Genomic DNA, 15737 nt, shown 5'->3' on the forward strand with positions numbered 1-15737 from the left:
TTTACCACCCAAAGAGCCATTTGGACCCGTATTCCATGGCCCCAAAGATCTACTGAGCCGATTCGGCCCCTCCACTCACCTTTCCTTTTAGAGCTGCTCTGGAGGGCTGGAGGGACACGCCCACGTTACCCTCCGATCTCCAGGCCATGCGGAGCCGCAGTATAAGACTGAAAGAGCCGCATGCGGCTCTGGAGCCGCAGGTTGCAGACCCCTGATCTAGAGCTTGATAATAGGACAGGGTGTTGTTTTCATCTCCAGCATGTAAAGCGATACTTAGATCTGTCAACAGAACCTGGACCAGTTTATTTTTAGAATGGCTATGATATATTTTTTTAAAAGAAGGTAAACAATTACTCATTAATGCTTTAATCAGATGAATGCACCTGTAATTTTGGGTTGAGGGGACTGAATATCTTTTCAAGGTAGGAAGTGCCTGTGTGGATTACTTGCAGTCCAATCCACGAGTCTCTGGTGGCTGGGGATGGCACTGCTACCACACTGTGAACAGAGAGCTTTCAGGTGGTTCAGGGAAGCAACAAAAACAACACACACACTCCCCAAGCATCCTGGAAATCCCAGCCCTCCATAGGGTTGAATGAAATTACACCATCCTTTTGGGTGATGTAAATCCGAGACCCTGGCTGCAGCGTCCCTGGCTTGAAAGACTAGATGGAAGCCAATTACAGTTGGCTCCACCTCAAGAATGCCCCACTCACTCCCCTGCTCTGGCATCTGCTTGGATGCTAGGATAGCTCCATGGTGGCACCCATTTCGGGGTTTTGCCACTGCAGAGCTTTGGGGTGCCCAGAAGCCAGGGTCTTTGCCCTCTCTGCTGGCAGGGGTGCTCCATACAACTGTGGAGGGGGCAAACAGCCCCCCCCCAATGGGATTGGACTGTAAACTAATAAAAGAGGTCTGCAGTAGAAAAGTTGATTCTGGCTGCTGATCAGCAGTTCATCAACTGTATTCTCTTTCCAATGGAATGCATACTTCTTATGCTCAATGAATGAGAATGAAGCAAAAATATATATTTAAATTTCATTAGTGTTACACAGTGCAGAAATGTTAGGATTTGTGTTGAGAAACAAAAGTAAAAATATCATATTTTTCCCAGTTTGGAGGGGAGAAGGGGGAAACCATTTTGCTTGAACATGGATACCAATGAACTTCCTCTGATTCCATCAGCTAGGGTTAAAATCACATTCATATCAACAGTGATTCATCAGCTTTATGGGTAGTCTAGGTAAGTTGTAAAATGATAGCTCTGTTGGTCTGTTACAATTAACATAGCTACTCCAAGTCTTGGAAGAAGGGTGGGATAAAAAAACATGAATCTTGCTGAACCTTAAATAGAAAAGGTTTTTTGTAAATTGGGTGGTTTGTATTACTGAGAACAACATTTGCAGACTCTGGGGGCAAACAGTTGGGAAACTCTGTGATACACCTCTGAAGATGCCAGCCACAGATGCAGGTGAAACATTAGGAATAAGATCCACCAGACCACAGCCACACAGCCCAGAAAACCCACCAGAACCAGTTGGGAAACTGTTCCATAATAATCTAGGTTATTTCTCTCTACGAGGTGAAGCCATTTTACAACAGTGAATTGTTTCATTAAACTGATCATCTTTCTTCCAGAAATTGAGTATCCTTCTTACAACTCTGAAAATATATGTTCTTGAAATAAATGATGTTCTGTTTCCCCCTGAAAGAAATTATAGTTGTAAAGGAGGGTAAAAATGACAATCCCACCTGCATGTCCCCCAGTTCCTCTCTTATGGATGATAAAATTCCCTGGTGCACATCAAGAAAGATTCAGTGGCAAGACCAGAATGAGAGTTTCAAGAAGGAAACTGGTAGACACAATAATTATGATTCCCTGTGGATGTGGTTGAGGTATCATTTTGTCCGTGCAGGAACAATTGGGGAGTGGCCACCAGTGTTGGGAGTGGCCATCAGTTTGGAATGGCCACCAGTGTTAAGTAGCCTCTTCCTTTCTTCAGTCTATCTGAAGCTTTGATGCTAACGTGTTATGTTTTGTGAAATGTGGCTTATTAAATAAGTCAAATTCTTTTTTATGCTATGATATGAGCCTCAAAATGGCCTTAAAGAATTTGCACCCTGATCTGGTCACCTGCTGTACTATATTTCACAGCAAGGTCCAGAATAATTATTTAGCTATTAACTGCTTATGATATCTGTCCACCTGGGTTCAGCTATCCAAGGAGAAAAGAAAGAGCAGATTTGGATCTACCAGGGAGCCCAACTTTCCACTGGACCCCTTTGAAATACTGATGACCACCCGGTTTCTCCAGGTATTGATGTGTTATCTGGGGGATGGAAACAGTTTTCTTCATTACTTGACTCGGTGAGTTGTGTGCTCTTTAGCTTCCTTTGTCATGTTGTGGTGGTTGAATTTTGTTTCTGTTTATGATGCTGGGAAGGAGAAAAACTAGATTGTGAGGCCACTGCAGCCCTGGCTCAATCAAAAAGCTGCCTGTATGCGTGGTTTTATTAGTTGCATTTTTCCAACTCACTATTTAATATTATGCTCCTCCAAGATGTGTTAGGTTCTTTCCCTGATTTCTCTTCAGGTTTGAAGATCCTGATAAGGTTCATAACCTGTTGCTGTGGAGGAAACTGAAGTTATATGAGGCTGCATGTGAGCAGCAGGCAAGCCAGCCTGAACTCCATCGTATTGCCTTGCAAATATTTCACATATTTCTGGCACCTAATGCTGAATGCAACACAGGTGAGCTCTGTCAGAATGCTGAGCATGGGGAATTGTCATCCAAGTCTCCTTACAATGAGAAAATCCACAACACTTCTTTTAAAATAAGCACACAGGGCTTTGGGTTCCTTAGGAAAGAGGTCCTTGATTTATGGTTGTAGAGAGAATCCTGTATCCCTGCTACTAAATCCTCAGTGTAGTTTTAGAGGCCTTCTGTGCATCATTTTGATATTTTTACAACAACCCATTTGTAGTCTCTTTCTTCCTTCTGTTGTACATTGTATCCCTCTCCTCTACATTATATTTCTATTCTCCAAATTATTATCAACTTTTGTCAAGCAAGTCAGAGTTTTGCAAAAACAGTTGTATCACTTCATTTTAATATATGGTGTACCCATTTAATCTAGTTTTATTATTTGAATCACATTGGCGCAGAATTCTAGATTGCTACCAGTGTCCTTGTGGACTGTAGGATCCAGATCTAGCCTTCCAGAGATGTTGAAATAAAGCATTGCAGTAAAGGGAGAAGAGCACAAAAATCTCTAGTACCTCAAGAGTGAGGGCAAGATGGATGGATGATGCTGAACTCAGCCAGCAATTTCCCAGGTGCATTTAGTTCAGAAACTTTAAGCATCACATAATCAGAGATGCAAAGATGTAAGAAAAGTAGCCTGTCTTCTTGAAGGAGGAACCTTTCAATTGCTCTTGCGGTCTTGTGGTTCTGGAGACAGGTGATAGTTTTTAGAAGAGTGTAAAGTGGTATGACAGAGTGAGTATGGTGTAGTGACTGAAGTGTCAGCCTAGGACTTGGGGAACCCAGATTCAAATCCCACCTCACCCCATGGAAACCTTAGGCCAATCATACACTCTCAGTCCTGCCCTTGGCTAGTATTCAAATGGGAGACCTCCAAGGAATACCAGGGATGTGAGGAGGAGGCAGACAAGGGCAAACCACATCTCTTACCTTGAAAATCCTACAGGGTCATCATAAGTCAGCTGTGACTTGATGGCAAAAAAGTGATATGATCAGACTATCATTTTTCAAGACAAGTGTACCTGTTGCCTATTCATATTCATGATGACTTTAATCATATGTATGCAAGTTATTGCATGTATATCCATCCATCCATCCATCCATCCATCCATCCATCCATCCATCCATCCATCCATCCATCCATCCATCCATCCATCCATCCATCCATCCATCCATCCATCCATCCATCCATCCATCCATCCATCCATCCATCCATCCATCCATCCATCCATCCATCCATCCATCCATCCATCCATCCATCCATCCATCTGATTTTATAGACCGCCTAATCCATAAAGGGCTCTAAGCGGTTCACAATGCAATAAAACCCAATACATTAATTAAAACATCTAAAAACGTTTGAAGTTCAGTATGCAGCATCATATCAGTGGCACCTGGTCTTAAGGCCGGCCTTAAGGCTGGGAGGGGCTGGCAGTGCCCAAGATGAAATCAGCGGGGGCACTGCCAGAGATGACAAAACCATGGCAGGGCTTCCTAACCTCTGTCAGGTTCAAAATTTGGTCAGGAAAAGTACAGGGCCATCTCCCACCCTGTTTGTTTCTTAGTGTAGCTGAAGAAATACCATTTTTATTGTTTTTTAATTGCATATGAGTTCCAACTTTCACTTTATAGCCTTGCATTGAGAATTTTAAATGAGAGTTATCAAAGTATATTCCAATCTACCTGTTACTTACCTTCATAGTCCCGTCAAAGACCAGTTGTTTTATTCAGAGGTCAAGGATCTATTAAAGTTAGAAATATGCATTTCTATTCCTGTCTGTTACCTTCTCGTAAAATGTGTCATATAAGAGGCTAATCAAGCCATCCACAAGTGGCTTCCAGTCACAGAAGACTCTCTCTTGGGTGAGCAGTGTCTATGGCAGGGCTTCCAGATTTTGCTGCTAAGCAGCTTGAACCTTGATTTGCCTTAATTTTTTTGTATTAATTAATTAATTAATTCATTCATTCATTCATCTTCATATACTGTCCACCCCTGAAAGGCTCTGGGCGGTGTTAGCTGGGTTTGGATACATTAGGAGATCTTTGTTGCCTGCATTTTTTTCTGTATTATTAGGATTAATTAACACCTATTTATCAAGTTTTTGCATGATAAAAAGAGTCATGCTTTATTGTAATAAAACCATTAACTCAAATAAGTTCTCTGTTCTGCTGGCCAAAAATCTGATTGCAGACTCATAATATTGACAGTGCTTTACCAAGTAAGTTTCTCTCTGAGAGTTTGTCCTGTACATACCCAATAAGTGATTTTCCAACTGTGTTCAGTTAATGGGGAAAGCTTTTCCAGAGCTGAGTTTGGTGCAAATCTAGAGATTTAGACTGGGTTTGAATTATATAATTTGTCCCATTTGTACTTCTGTCCTGATGTTGGCTCTGATCAAACAGGTGTTGCTGATTTGTGAAAGTGCTACAAAAACTTGTAGAGTCTGTCTGATCAGAGAAAATAGTGGAACAGCAAAAAGGAGAGTGCATTCCACAAATAATGATGGTTTTGTGCTATTATCTTCAAGGGGAAAAAAACCCTTAATAACATTGGAGTTGCTAGAGGATTGGCTGCATTTGTTTAGGAGCAGGGAGTGAAGGAAGTATTCCTTGTTTTTATTTTGAAATGGATCAAGATTCTTATACACTGAATTAATTTACCCTTTTGGCACATCCCGAGAGATAAGTTAGTCAGGTTGAGCAACAGGTGCTTAGACAAAATTCTTTGGGTGAATTCCAACAGCCATCTTTTGCCAACTTTTTGCTTGTTTCTCCTTTCCCTCCAGGGCTTAGTTCCAGTCTGCCAGAATATATCCAGATTCTTGAGAGGCTGCTTTGCTTTGACCGTGGAGACCTGACAGCTTCCACTTTTGAACCACTATCTCACTATGTGCTTGCTGTTCTGGGAGAGGTGTGGCTCCAGTACCTTCGTCATGAAGTAACAACATTCCTAGAGTAAGTGTTGAGATGTCTCGGGTGTTCTTCTTTGGACTATTAACTAATTGAATGAAACTTAATGGAGCTTCCAGGGTCATGTTGTCCAATATTTAACACTAAGGCAAGACCAACCATACCCTAAACACCCCAGCTGTTAATGGCATATGCCAGTGAAATCTGAGAGGATGGATACAAACAGATTATTTTTATTCACTGAAGACAGTTCTGAGAGAACTTGTGATAATAACCTTTTTGAAAGAATAGGAAAACTTGGCAAAATATATTTTCATTTGTTTATTGATCTAATTCTCTTTCTTGCAGGTGTTGTGTACCAACATCATGCTTTGATATCCAAAGTACTGGGAGCAAAAGCAGCAGAGTAAAACTGGAGACAGATAAGAGGTACTGACACTGAAGGGCTTAGGAAACTAGGCACTGAGCTATATTACTGGAGATGTGAATTCTGCTGCTCTACTGGACTCTGTGCTGTTTCCACAAACTGGTACCATTACTTGTTATGTGGCTCAGATGGAAAAGGCAGTGGGAGTCCACTTTTCTCAAGTAACAACAAATGATCTACAATATTGATTCAGTGGCATGGGTAACAAAAGCCAGGACATGTAAAGCAGTGTTCCTGGAAGGAGGTGGGTGTGGATTAGTGCTGAAGCACCCTTTATTAAATTTCAGGGAGTAGTGGACACTTTCACTCCCAAGTACCTTGGATTCCAGCATTGACTTGACTCCTCCATTTCCACTAACACTTTGGTCTTGGGTTGCATACCGAGGATAGATGTTCTCCTTAATCAGGTTTAGAACCTTAGCAGCAGTCACTGAGGACTAGTCACTACTGCCAAAATTGTAAAACAGGTGTTGCGGGTTAGATATTGCAGATAAAATTATATTTTGCCCAAAACTACTTCCAATGCAGTACTATTAAGTTCTGTTTAAGTAAGAGATGGTATTATACAGAATTGGGAGAAGAGAGTGAAGCCGCCAGACCAGGATGAAAGAGGTAAGGTCTGCACTCTTTGCTTCCTTCAAAAGGGAAATGAAAAATTATATTCATGGCACTGAAAGTGTAACCGAAGCTATGAGCAAGGTTTCTATACAGCCTAGCAGAGAATTTCACTTTTCTTTCCAAGAAAGCTTTTGGTCATGGAGGAAAGGATTTAAAATGTATACACAGAATCTGCTGAGGTATATGCAGGCAAAGGGAGCCTGGGAAGGATCTCTGGGGAAAGAAGATGGGATTTCTAGCCTCTGCTCGGAGGGTTTTCATGTTTTTCCCCTTCCTCTATGTTGTGTCATCACAGTCCTTGCCAAAATATTTTGTGTGTAACTCTGCTTAGGATGGTGCTTCAGTCCTGCAATCGGTGTAGATTTTGCTTATGTGTAACTAGTTATATGGTTGGATGATTTATTTTGAAATTTAATTTGTACAGCACTAGGGTCAGTGGAAGGATTCAAATAATTTAACAACCGGTTCTGGTGGTGGGATTCAAATAATTTAACAACCAGTTGTTTACAAGCACCATGTTAACAACCGGTTCTGCCTAACTGGTGCAAACCTGTTGAATCCCACCACTGACTAGGGTATAGTATTTACTACATGCTCTGAGAGTAAAGTGTTATTTGTTGAACTCATGGCTAACTTTTCATTAGAAGGGAGGTCTTTTATCCTAATAATGTGGGACCATGATTCCTGGGTCAAATTTCAGTAGTACACTTATCCTTTGTAATTTTTGCTTAACTTCTTTCAGGATAAATAAGCAACAGAGACGGGATACTTGGATTCATGACACAACAGGCGGCAAGCTGCACAGGAAAAGGCAAAGGAATAAGGCAGTCCTTGATCCTCAAAGTGCAGGCAGTGCTGACCAAGAGACCAAAGAAAGAGTCCCAACCCCCAAATCTCAACATGTAGGCAGTGCTGACCATGAGACCAAAGAAAGAGCCTCAACCCCCAAATCTCAACATGTAGGCAGTGCTGACCATGAGACCAGAGAATGGTTACCAACCCCTGAAAATGCATTAGACTTTCTTGGCAACATGGTTGTGTTAAAGGTCTATAGAAAGGCAGCTAAAAAAATGCAGGATGTGGAGCTGCAACGGATTCTGAAACTACTGCAGGAAGTAGAAGTTTGTTGTGATGAACCGCAGAAACGTCTAAATACTTGGGACAAGCTAGGGGCTGTTGGATTGAGAGCTGGTTTCCCAGAAGACCTGAAGATGAGGCTAAAGGAAGAGGTAGCCCAGGGAGAAATAAGTGACTGCAGCTGGAATGAAATCAGAATTGCCTTGCGTTCATTCATTGCTCCTGCTTTTGAGAGGTTTTGGGAGGAGGTGAGTGAGGGGTTGAAGAAGCATGGAGTGCAACCCTCTCAAGTTGCAGAGGAGCGCTGGTGTCAGCTGGAGCCGTTTCTACACTTGATAGCTACTAAAGTGGCTCTCAGAAGTTTAAGGAAGCGAAAAACTAAGGATGGCTCAGCAGCCACTGCTAAGCCTACCAAGGAAGACAAAGCCTCTTTTTGGCAGGCTTTGAGGTGTGCTGCAGAAGGCTGGCCCACCTTGGAGGTGCTCCATTTCCTCAAACACCTCCAGGTGCATGGTCCCCCTGTGCTGGAGAGTGGCCTGCATTTTCTTCTGGAGGTAGAGAAATTCAAGAACGCCCATCACGCCTGGCCTGACCTGGCTCTACTGAAAAAAAAGATCGAGGTGATACGTGATTGCTTCCTTGCTTCTCAGATTGAACCCCGATTGCAGGTATGGTTCACACTCCTTGCCTAATGAGCACAGCACCGTGGCAAAGATTCATTTTGAGGGCTAGCAGGAGAAAGAGGCCTTCTGAACACAACCGAATAATATCCATGATAACAAAGAAGAGACGCTAATATTTTTTCCCCTTCCTCATACATACTTCTTTATATATACTTCCAGAGGAATAAATTGGGAGGATTTATAACTCCACCTGACGCCCAGTAGTAAAAATTTTCATGAACTCAGTATGGATTTGGTAGGCATTTGGTCATTTTTGTAAACAGGATGCCAGACTATGTAGACCTTTGACCTAATCAAGCAAGACTACTGTTATGAGTTAAACCTCTAACAGTGTATCATCAGTTGTAAGAGAAGTTACATGATAGTGGATGCATTTGTTTTAAACTTATATTATCTTCAATGAAACTCCAGTTCTGACCTGACTAACCAACACATGACTACTTGCACAGATTTTCCAACCTGACACCTAGGAGCTCCTAGGCCTTGTCCACGCTCTCAAGCTTGTCTTTGGAGCCATGAAGACTAGTCCTTCTCTTTTACATACACTCCATCACCATTGGAGTTGTTGTTGTTGTTATTAATTTGACTGTTATACACCATCCAGTCAGTACCCATCAAAATTTTATAGCAAACCATGTTTAGTCTTGTGAGAGAAGTCAGTTTCGGACCGAAATGCTTGCTGATCTAAAACCAGATGGGACAGAGAGGGAGGAAGTTCTGCACCAGCATTTTTTCAGGCAAGGTGGAACTGATTCACTAATTGTACGCTGCTTGTCCATACTCCCAGCAGAACGTCAGTTCCAAGACAAATAAATGCAGTTATCAGCCTCTTGCTAGTAGAATTTATTTTGGCTCAATTTATTTTGTTTCATCGGGTGAAACACTTGCCTGAACACAGCAGCTGTTTCTCAGTACTTGGGCTGGAAAACCAGATTACACCCAACTAGAGGCCAAAGGAGCATGAAAATAATGTGAGTCAAAGCACACGCTTGACCTCCAATTATTGTGTCTGTTTTATCATGCACTGTTGGGAGGGGGAGAAGAAAGCAGTGATTCTTGTGGGTAGTATGATGCACTCACAGATCCAGGATACTGACTGTTTGTAGCTTGCCTTTTAGGTTGCAATGGATGCTCAGAGGCTGAAGAGAGCAATCCAGGCTGCTGAGAAGGCCCTCCAGAAGGAGATTCTTGTGCCCCCTCCAAGCTTGTTTGATGAGCTGAAGAATTCAATCTTCAACATCTTGCTGCCCTACTGGGCTGCCTTCCAAAAGTGCTGGCTCAAGCTCTCCCCAGCAAGTGCACAGAAAACTCCAGGTGGGTTTATTGCCTCTTCCCAACTCAAGGAAAGAAAATAACAAAGGAGCATGCAGAGAAAATGTACATGTATATTAACATACACATTCCTTGTAGCAAAACAGCAATGTTTGCAGTTCTTTCAGCTCTGTGGGCAATCTGCTAGTGCACATGCACAACATCCCTCAGGGCTTAGGTTCAGTCTGCTGCACCTCCACCTTAAGGACCTTTAGTGGCAGAGCTAGAAAAGGCCTGTAAAAGAGCTGCTGTGAGAGTGCCTGGCACTAGGCAAGGTGGGCCATATGTCCAAATCAGTAGAAGAGAGGTTCTTCTACAATTCTCCCTTCAGGCAAGGGATTACATTGAGAGCCAGCATGGTGTAGTGGTTAAGAGCAGGTGGACTCCGAGCTGGAGAACTGAGTTTGATTCCCCACTCCTCCACATGACCAGCAGACTCTTATCTGGTGAACTGGATTTGCTTCCCTGCTCCTACACATTAAGCCTGGTGGTGACCTTGGAGTAGTCAGAGTTCTTTAGAACTCACTCAGCCCCACCTACCTCACAAGGTTTCTGTTATGGGGAGAGGAAAGGAAAGGAATTTGTAAGCCCCTTTGACACTCCTTACAGGAGAGAAAGGCAGGGAATAAATTCAAACTCCTCTTCCTCCTCCTCCTCCTTTGCAAATCAATCTTGTACTTTAACTTCATGTTAAACCCTAAGTACATGTATATGAACCAAACAACCCTTTTTTTCCCCACACCGAAGCCACTCAGGGAGGGGTGATTTGGAATGGAGATGCAGTTGGTCAGGGAACAGTCAAACACTTCCTCCCCACCCTGCTTCTCTACTTCAGATTCCTTCAACCCCTCCCAAAGTGGTCCTGCCAGAAAATGTGAAATTTGACCCCCTCCCCACTGTAGCCTAGTCTATGTGGACTCTTCATCCCTGGGAATAAACCTTCCGAGGATTGTGAAAGGCTTCTGGGGAAGGGGGGAAAGGGATAGATCAGCACCTTCTGTTGGCAGATCATTGGATCCAACCCCTGGTTACATTCTTCATCCAATTTTTGAAGCAGGTATATGGAAGAACTCCCATGATCCTATGTTATGATCAGGTCTACAGAACAGATAAGATGTAGGATGCTGGTCTGATTGTAAAGTCTGAGCTCTTGCAAAAATTGGGATTTTGAGAAATGAACAAGGTGCATGAGGATCTAAACGCTTGCTTAGCCTCACTTTGGCTTCTGAATTTTCCAGCAGAATTAGATACATTTAAGCCTATAAAGCCTTGATCGAAGCTTGCTGACTCCCCTGAGGGACAATAGCAAGAAGAAAAAAATACTGCTTCTTGCTCAGTGTTCTTGCATTGCTTTGTGCGTAGATGCCTGTTTTATATGAGAAAAGATTGTTGCCACTTGCTTGGGTGGAGTCCTATTGACTTCTTTCGCTAGTTACCTAAAGACTCTGTAATTCTTTTTACTGCTTCTCCTTGCAGTCCTTTCCCCAAGCATTAGCTCAAGTTACCCAGGATTAATTGGCTGGTCCAGATGACTCTATCCTTGAATACCTTTTATTATTGGTAACCAAAATGACACATGACATGGTTTAAACTTTTGAGCTCATCAGAATTCTTCTTCAGGCTAGATGTTACAAAAATTGAAAGTGGAAGTAAAAAAGCAGATTTTCCAAGTCTCTGGTGTTATTGTAAGCCATATTTCTTCTTGGTTACTGTCTTCCTATTCTGCTTTCTGGTGGAAGGAAGTGTACTGCAGGCTTAGCAGCTGCCAGGGACGTAGGTATAGATATTTTATGGGGGGGGTTCGCGGGTGGGGCCACACCCCCACCCGCCCCTAGGGCATGGCCACGCCTCCCCAAGCCCTGCCCCTGGCCTAGTGCTTATAAAAGCAGCTCTCCGAGGTCGGGGATGGCAGAATCCCCTGCCCTGCCCTACCCTGCCACTCCCCTCTGGGCAGAGGCATAGAGGGAAAATGGAGCTTGGGCAAAATCTGAGTATTGCACACACCCCCGGGCAGCCGCTGTGATGCTGGAATCCACCCCCAAACAGCATCACTGTCAATGGTGTTTAAATTAGAAAGCCCAAATTCTCCTTTTCAATCCACCTTAAAGGAAGAATCTGGGGTCCCTAGTTAAACAACATTGAAAGTGATGCTGTTTTGGGGTGGATTATCCACCACCCTGAAGCACCCAGACATCACTCAATGTGGCGTGCAATGATTAAAAGGGGGAGATCAATTAACCTAATAGTCATAGAGGAAGAGAACAAAAGGGGGAGATCAATTAACCTACAGTCACAGAGAAAAATGTAAACACAGCTCTCCCACATAAAAAGTTCTTCAATGATGCAGACATTACCGGTAAATGCTTTTCTCTTGATCTAGGCAACGCCTTTGAGATGATTTTTCTACCAATAAAATTGGTCAATGTCTGTTTCAATAAACTATTTCAACAAACCTTCTTTCAATAAAGGTGGCAATGCCATAGTATCTCCTCAAAAATATCATTTAGACTGCAAGAATTTGCAATGGTAAATTAAAATTGAATCACAAGGAAAATAAACCTGAAAAGAAAAATACTTTAAAGAAAAGGCAGACATCAGACGTGCAAGCTGCACGCCTCTGTACCTGCTATGGGATATCCGCTGTGGGAAAATCAAAGCCCAGATACACAAATGAGAAGAATGTGCTGTTTCAGCCATGCCCCCATTCCAGCCCTACATGCCAGTATGAAGTTAACTGTAGAAAATTAATCACCAGCACATCTGCTTATTTCTTAATCACACTTTTATCTGGAAGAAGTTATACTAACCTGCTTCTGACACTTGAGCTGTGGATGGGCCTTTCTTATGTGGGAATTCATGGGATTAGCCTGTGCACTCCCACAAACTTTAGCTGCTCATTTTCTCTTTGTCTCTCTTTCTCTGTCCCCTCCTTCTCTCCTGTTTGCTTATGCACAACAGAAGCAGTGTTTACTGGACAGGTATTTACAGTTGGTGGCAACTCAGTCACTGGGTGGGGCAAAGTAGATTTTCAAGTTAACTAAGGATCTACTCTGCCCCCCTTGTCCCCAGCAGCAACCGTGCTGTGCAGCCAGTTGGTATGTAGGTGAGGTGATGAGCAGTTCATTGTGCTAGAGTTTTGGGCACCTCCCCCCATCAAACAGAAGTTGCTAAGCTAAAGAGATTTTACTACTGTTACCAGGGAAAGTAGATGAGACAAAGAAGCAAGGGGGCTGAAAATGTTGGAGAATGCCTCACCTAGTGGCACACTAGTGATGGGTGTGTATTTCCATGCACACACTACGTATTTTAGCCAAAAGGAAATTTGCTCCTTCACAAGGTGGTCCTATTCCAGTGTAATACCCACTCAATATATATGTTTTCAGTGCAGATAACATAGACCAAAAGTTTGCTTTAGAGTTACACAATTCCATTGCTCTGACTATGGAGTAAACGTGCTGAGATCAGACATATGTCAACTCTTCTGGAAGAAAAATCACTTTATTCTACTTCAGCCTAATCAGTCCTGAAGACTACCAGTAGGTGACAGCCTCAGCGCTTCCAAGTTCAGTGTACTCCATCAGTGGAATGTATCAGTGTAAATCTGGGATAATATTGATCACTGGTCTGGTCCCACTCTTTTCTGAGCAATTTGCTTTTCCAGAATTCTTTCCAGTATGATAGAAGCTTAATCTTTAAAAAAATTTGATGTTGAAAATATATTTCAAAAGTACACAGCCAAAACAAGAACGAGACAAGCTGAGTAAAGAGAATAAACAACAGAGACTTACATCCACAGTGGATCCTTTAACTAGAGACATTTCCCTGAGCTGGGATAAAAGCAGTCTACTGTATGAATCATAGTGACATGCTTTAAACACAGTGATATGTTTTTCCACAAAAAATTCATTTTTTCCCCTTTAGAACAAAGGGTTAGGGGAAAAAATCTATTTTTAAGTAATAAAGATATCTTTTTTTAAAAAAAACAACCCGTAATCAGAAAGGTTACTCAACATCACAGCAATTCCAGATCCCTATTACAGTAAATGACACCAGAGTCAAATTTTAATTGCTCTTTCTATTGCGCCCTAATGGTCAACTGGAGAATACTTGTATGGAAGGTCACTGTGTTCAGACCAGATCTAAGGAACTCCCAGCTCTACTCTCATGAGACTCAAATAGTGTGAGAGGAATCACAGGAATCTTTAATTTAATATTTTTATATGTTGCCTTTCCAAAAAAAGTACAAGGAATCAATAATTCAATTAAAAAAAACATAAACATTCAACATCAGATAGAAAGAAAACAAAATAAAGCAGATTAAAATAGAAAGAGCATAAAATACTTTACCCATATTTCACAATTGCAATACAACAGCAAAAGAGAAACAGAAAGATAGCAGTGGAAAACAGACCAACACAGAAGAGATAAAAGATGAGAAAAATCAGAATAATCTGAACATGGGCAACCACTGAATAATTTTGAACCAAACGGTACCTCAAAAAACATTTATCTCCTTGGTTTCCAAAGAGTTGTGGTGCCAACATGTGAAAAGCCCTCCCTTGAGTCATCACCTACCTCCACTCAATTAACAGAAGAACCGGGAGCTAGTCTTCCACAGCAAACAGCCCTTCAGATACTCCAGATTTTTAAGAACAGGCATCATACCTTCCCTGTACAGGATTGTCATTAATGCCTTAACCACTCCACTTTGGACTAGTCACAATTTCCAAGAGACCTTCAAGGATGGCTATACATACATTGTATTACAGTTGTGCATGTTTTTTAATATATTATAAGAGATACTCAGCAGAGATGCGGAATGGAAAATAAAGGTAGTCAGAGATACTTTGAGTTGCTTTTGAATAAAAATATTTACAAGCTTAGGGAAGGGTTACATGGGATAAAACAACAAATGCTATACTTCTCTGTACATATTTACAGTAGAAGACTACATCTTGTAACTATTTGCTATCTAGTCTCGTGGCTCTCTTCCTTGCTGCAACATATTAAGAACACTCAAACAAAGAAAACAGAGTTAACTGGTTGTTGTGGGCTTTCCAGGCTGTGTGGCCGTGGTCTGATAGATCTTGTTCTTAACGTTTTGCCTGCATCAGTGGCTGACATCAGTGTATCCAGTGGTGGGATCCAAAAATTTTAATAACAGGTTCCAATAGCGGTGGGATTCAAACAGTGGCGCCACCGCACAAACGCACCTCCAGTCCCAATTGGTCAGGGAAGTTGCTTTAGTAACCCCTTCTCGGCACTCAGAAAAAATTAGCAACCACTTCTAGAGAAGTGGTGAGAAGTGGTTGGATCCCACTTCTGAGTGTATCACAGATAGAAGTCTGTTACACACTGAGTTCAGTGAAAAAGGAATGTTTAGTGGGATATATATTGTCCATGTCCCAGAGTGGGGAACCAATCTGTAAGTGTTTGGGTGGGACTTGCTATGCAAAGGTGTGGTTGACTGAATTGTATTGTGGGTGGGGTTTTCAGTTCATTCGCATTCGCATTTGCATTCCCTGCAGTAGCAACAGTATTAGTGAATGCAAATCCTGTGTCTGGGTGGAGTTCATTGTCCATGAACCTACCATGCCTTTGATTCTGGTGTTTTTAAGTACTGGTAGACAAGTTTTGTTAATTCTCAGAGTCTCTTCCTTCTTGTTGAACTTGTCTTGGGGTTGGTAGATTTCAATGGCCTCCCTGTGCAGACCGACATAATAACCATCCGAGTTGTCCAGAATTTCAGTGTTTTCAAATAAAATGTTATGTCCAGTTTTGTTTAGAGCATGTTCTACTACTGCAGATTTTTCAGGATGGTTAAGCCAACTGTGTCTTTCATGCTCTTTAATATGAGTCTGAATGCTGTATTTTGTAGTTTCTATGCAGACCTTTCCACAGCTGCAGGGTATGCAATAGACTTCTGCAGAAATGGGTGTCTCTTGT

At 42.1% G+C, this 15737-nt stretch overlaps 1 protein-coding gene across 1 annotated transcript in view; it reads left to right on the top strand.

Moving 5' to 3' along the window:
• The window catches only part of LOC125424650, a 34984-nt gene that overhangs the window by 12454 nt on the left and 6793 nt on the right, over positions 1 to 15737 (top strand). The window contains exons 9-14 of the mRNA XM_048482098.1: positions 2217 to 2368; positions 2595 to 2752; positions 5552 to 5720; positions 6024 to 6104; positions 7463 to 8465; positions 9599 to 9794. Coding sequence (XP_048338055.1) covers positions 2217 to 2368; positions 2595 to 2752; positions 5552 to 5720; positions 6024 to 6104; positions 7463 to 8465; positions 9599 to 9794 — 1759 coding nt within the window. The remainder of the gene's footprint in view (positions 1 to 2216; positions 2369 to 2594; positions 2753 to 5551; positions 5721 to 6023; positions 6105 to 7462; positions 8466 to 9598; positions 9795 to 15737) is intronic.

Source organism: Sphaerodactylus townsendi, linkage group LG01, assembly GCF_021028975.2.
Source record: "Sphaerodactylus townsendi isolate TG3544 linkage group LG01, MPM_Stown_v2.3, whole genome shotgun sequence".
Taxonomy (NCBI): Eukaryota; Metazoa; Chordata; class Lepidosauria; order Squamata; family Sphaerodactylidae; genus Sphaerodactylus; species Sphaerodactylus townsendi.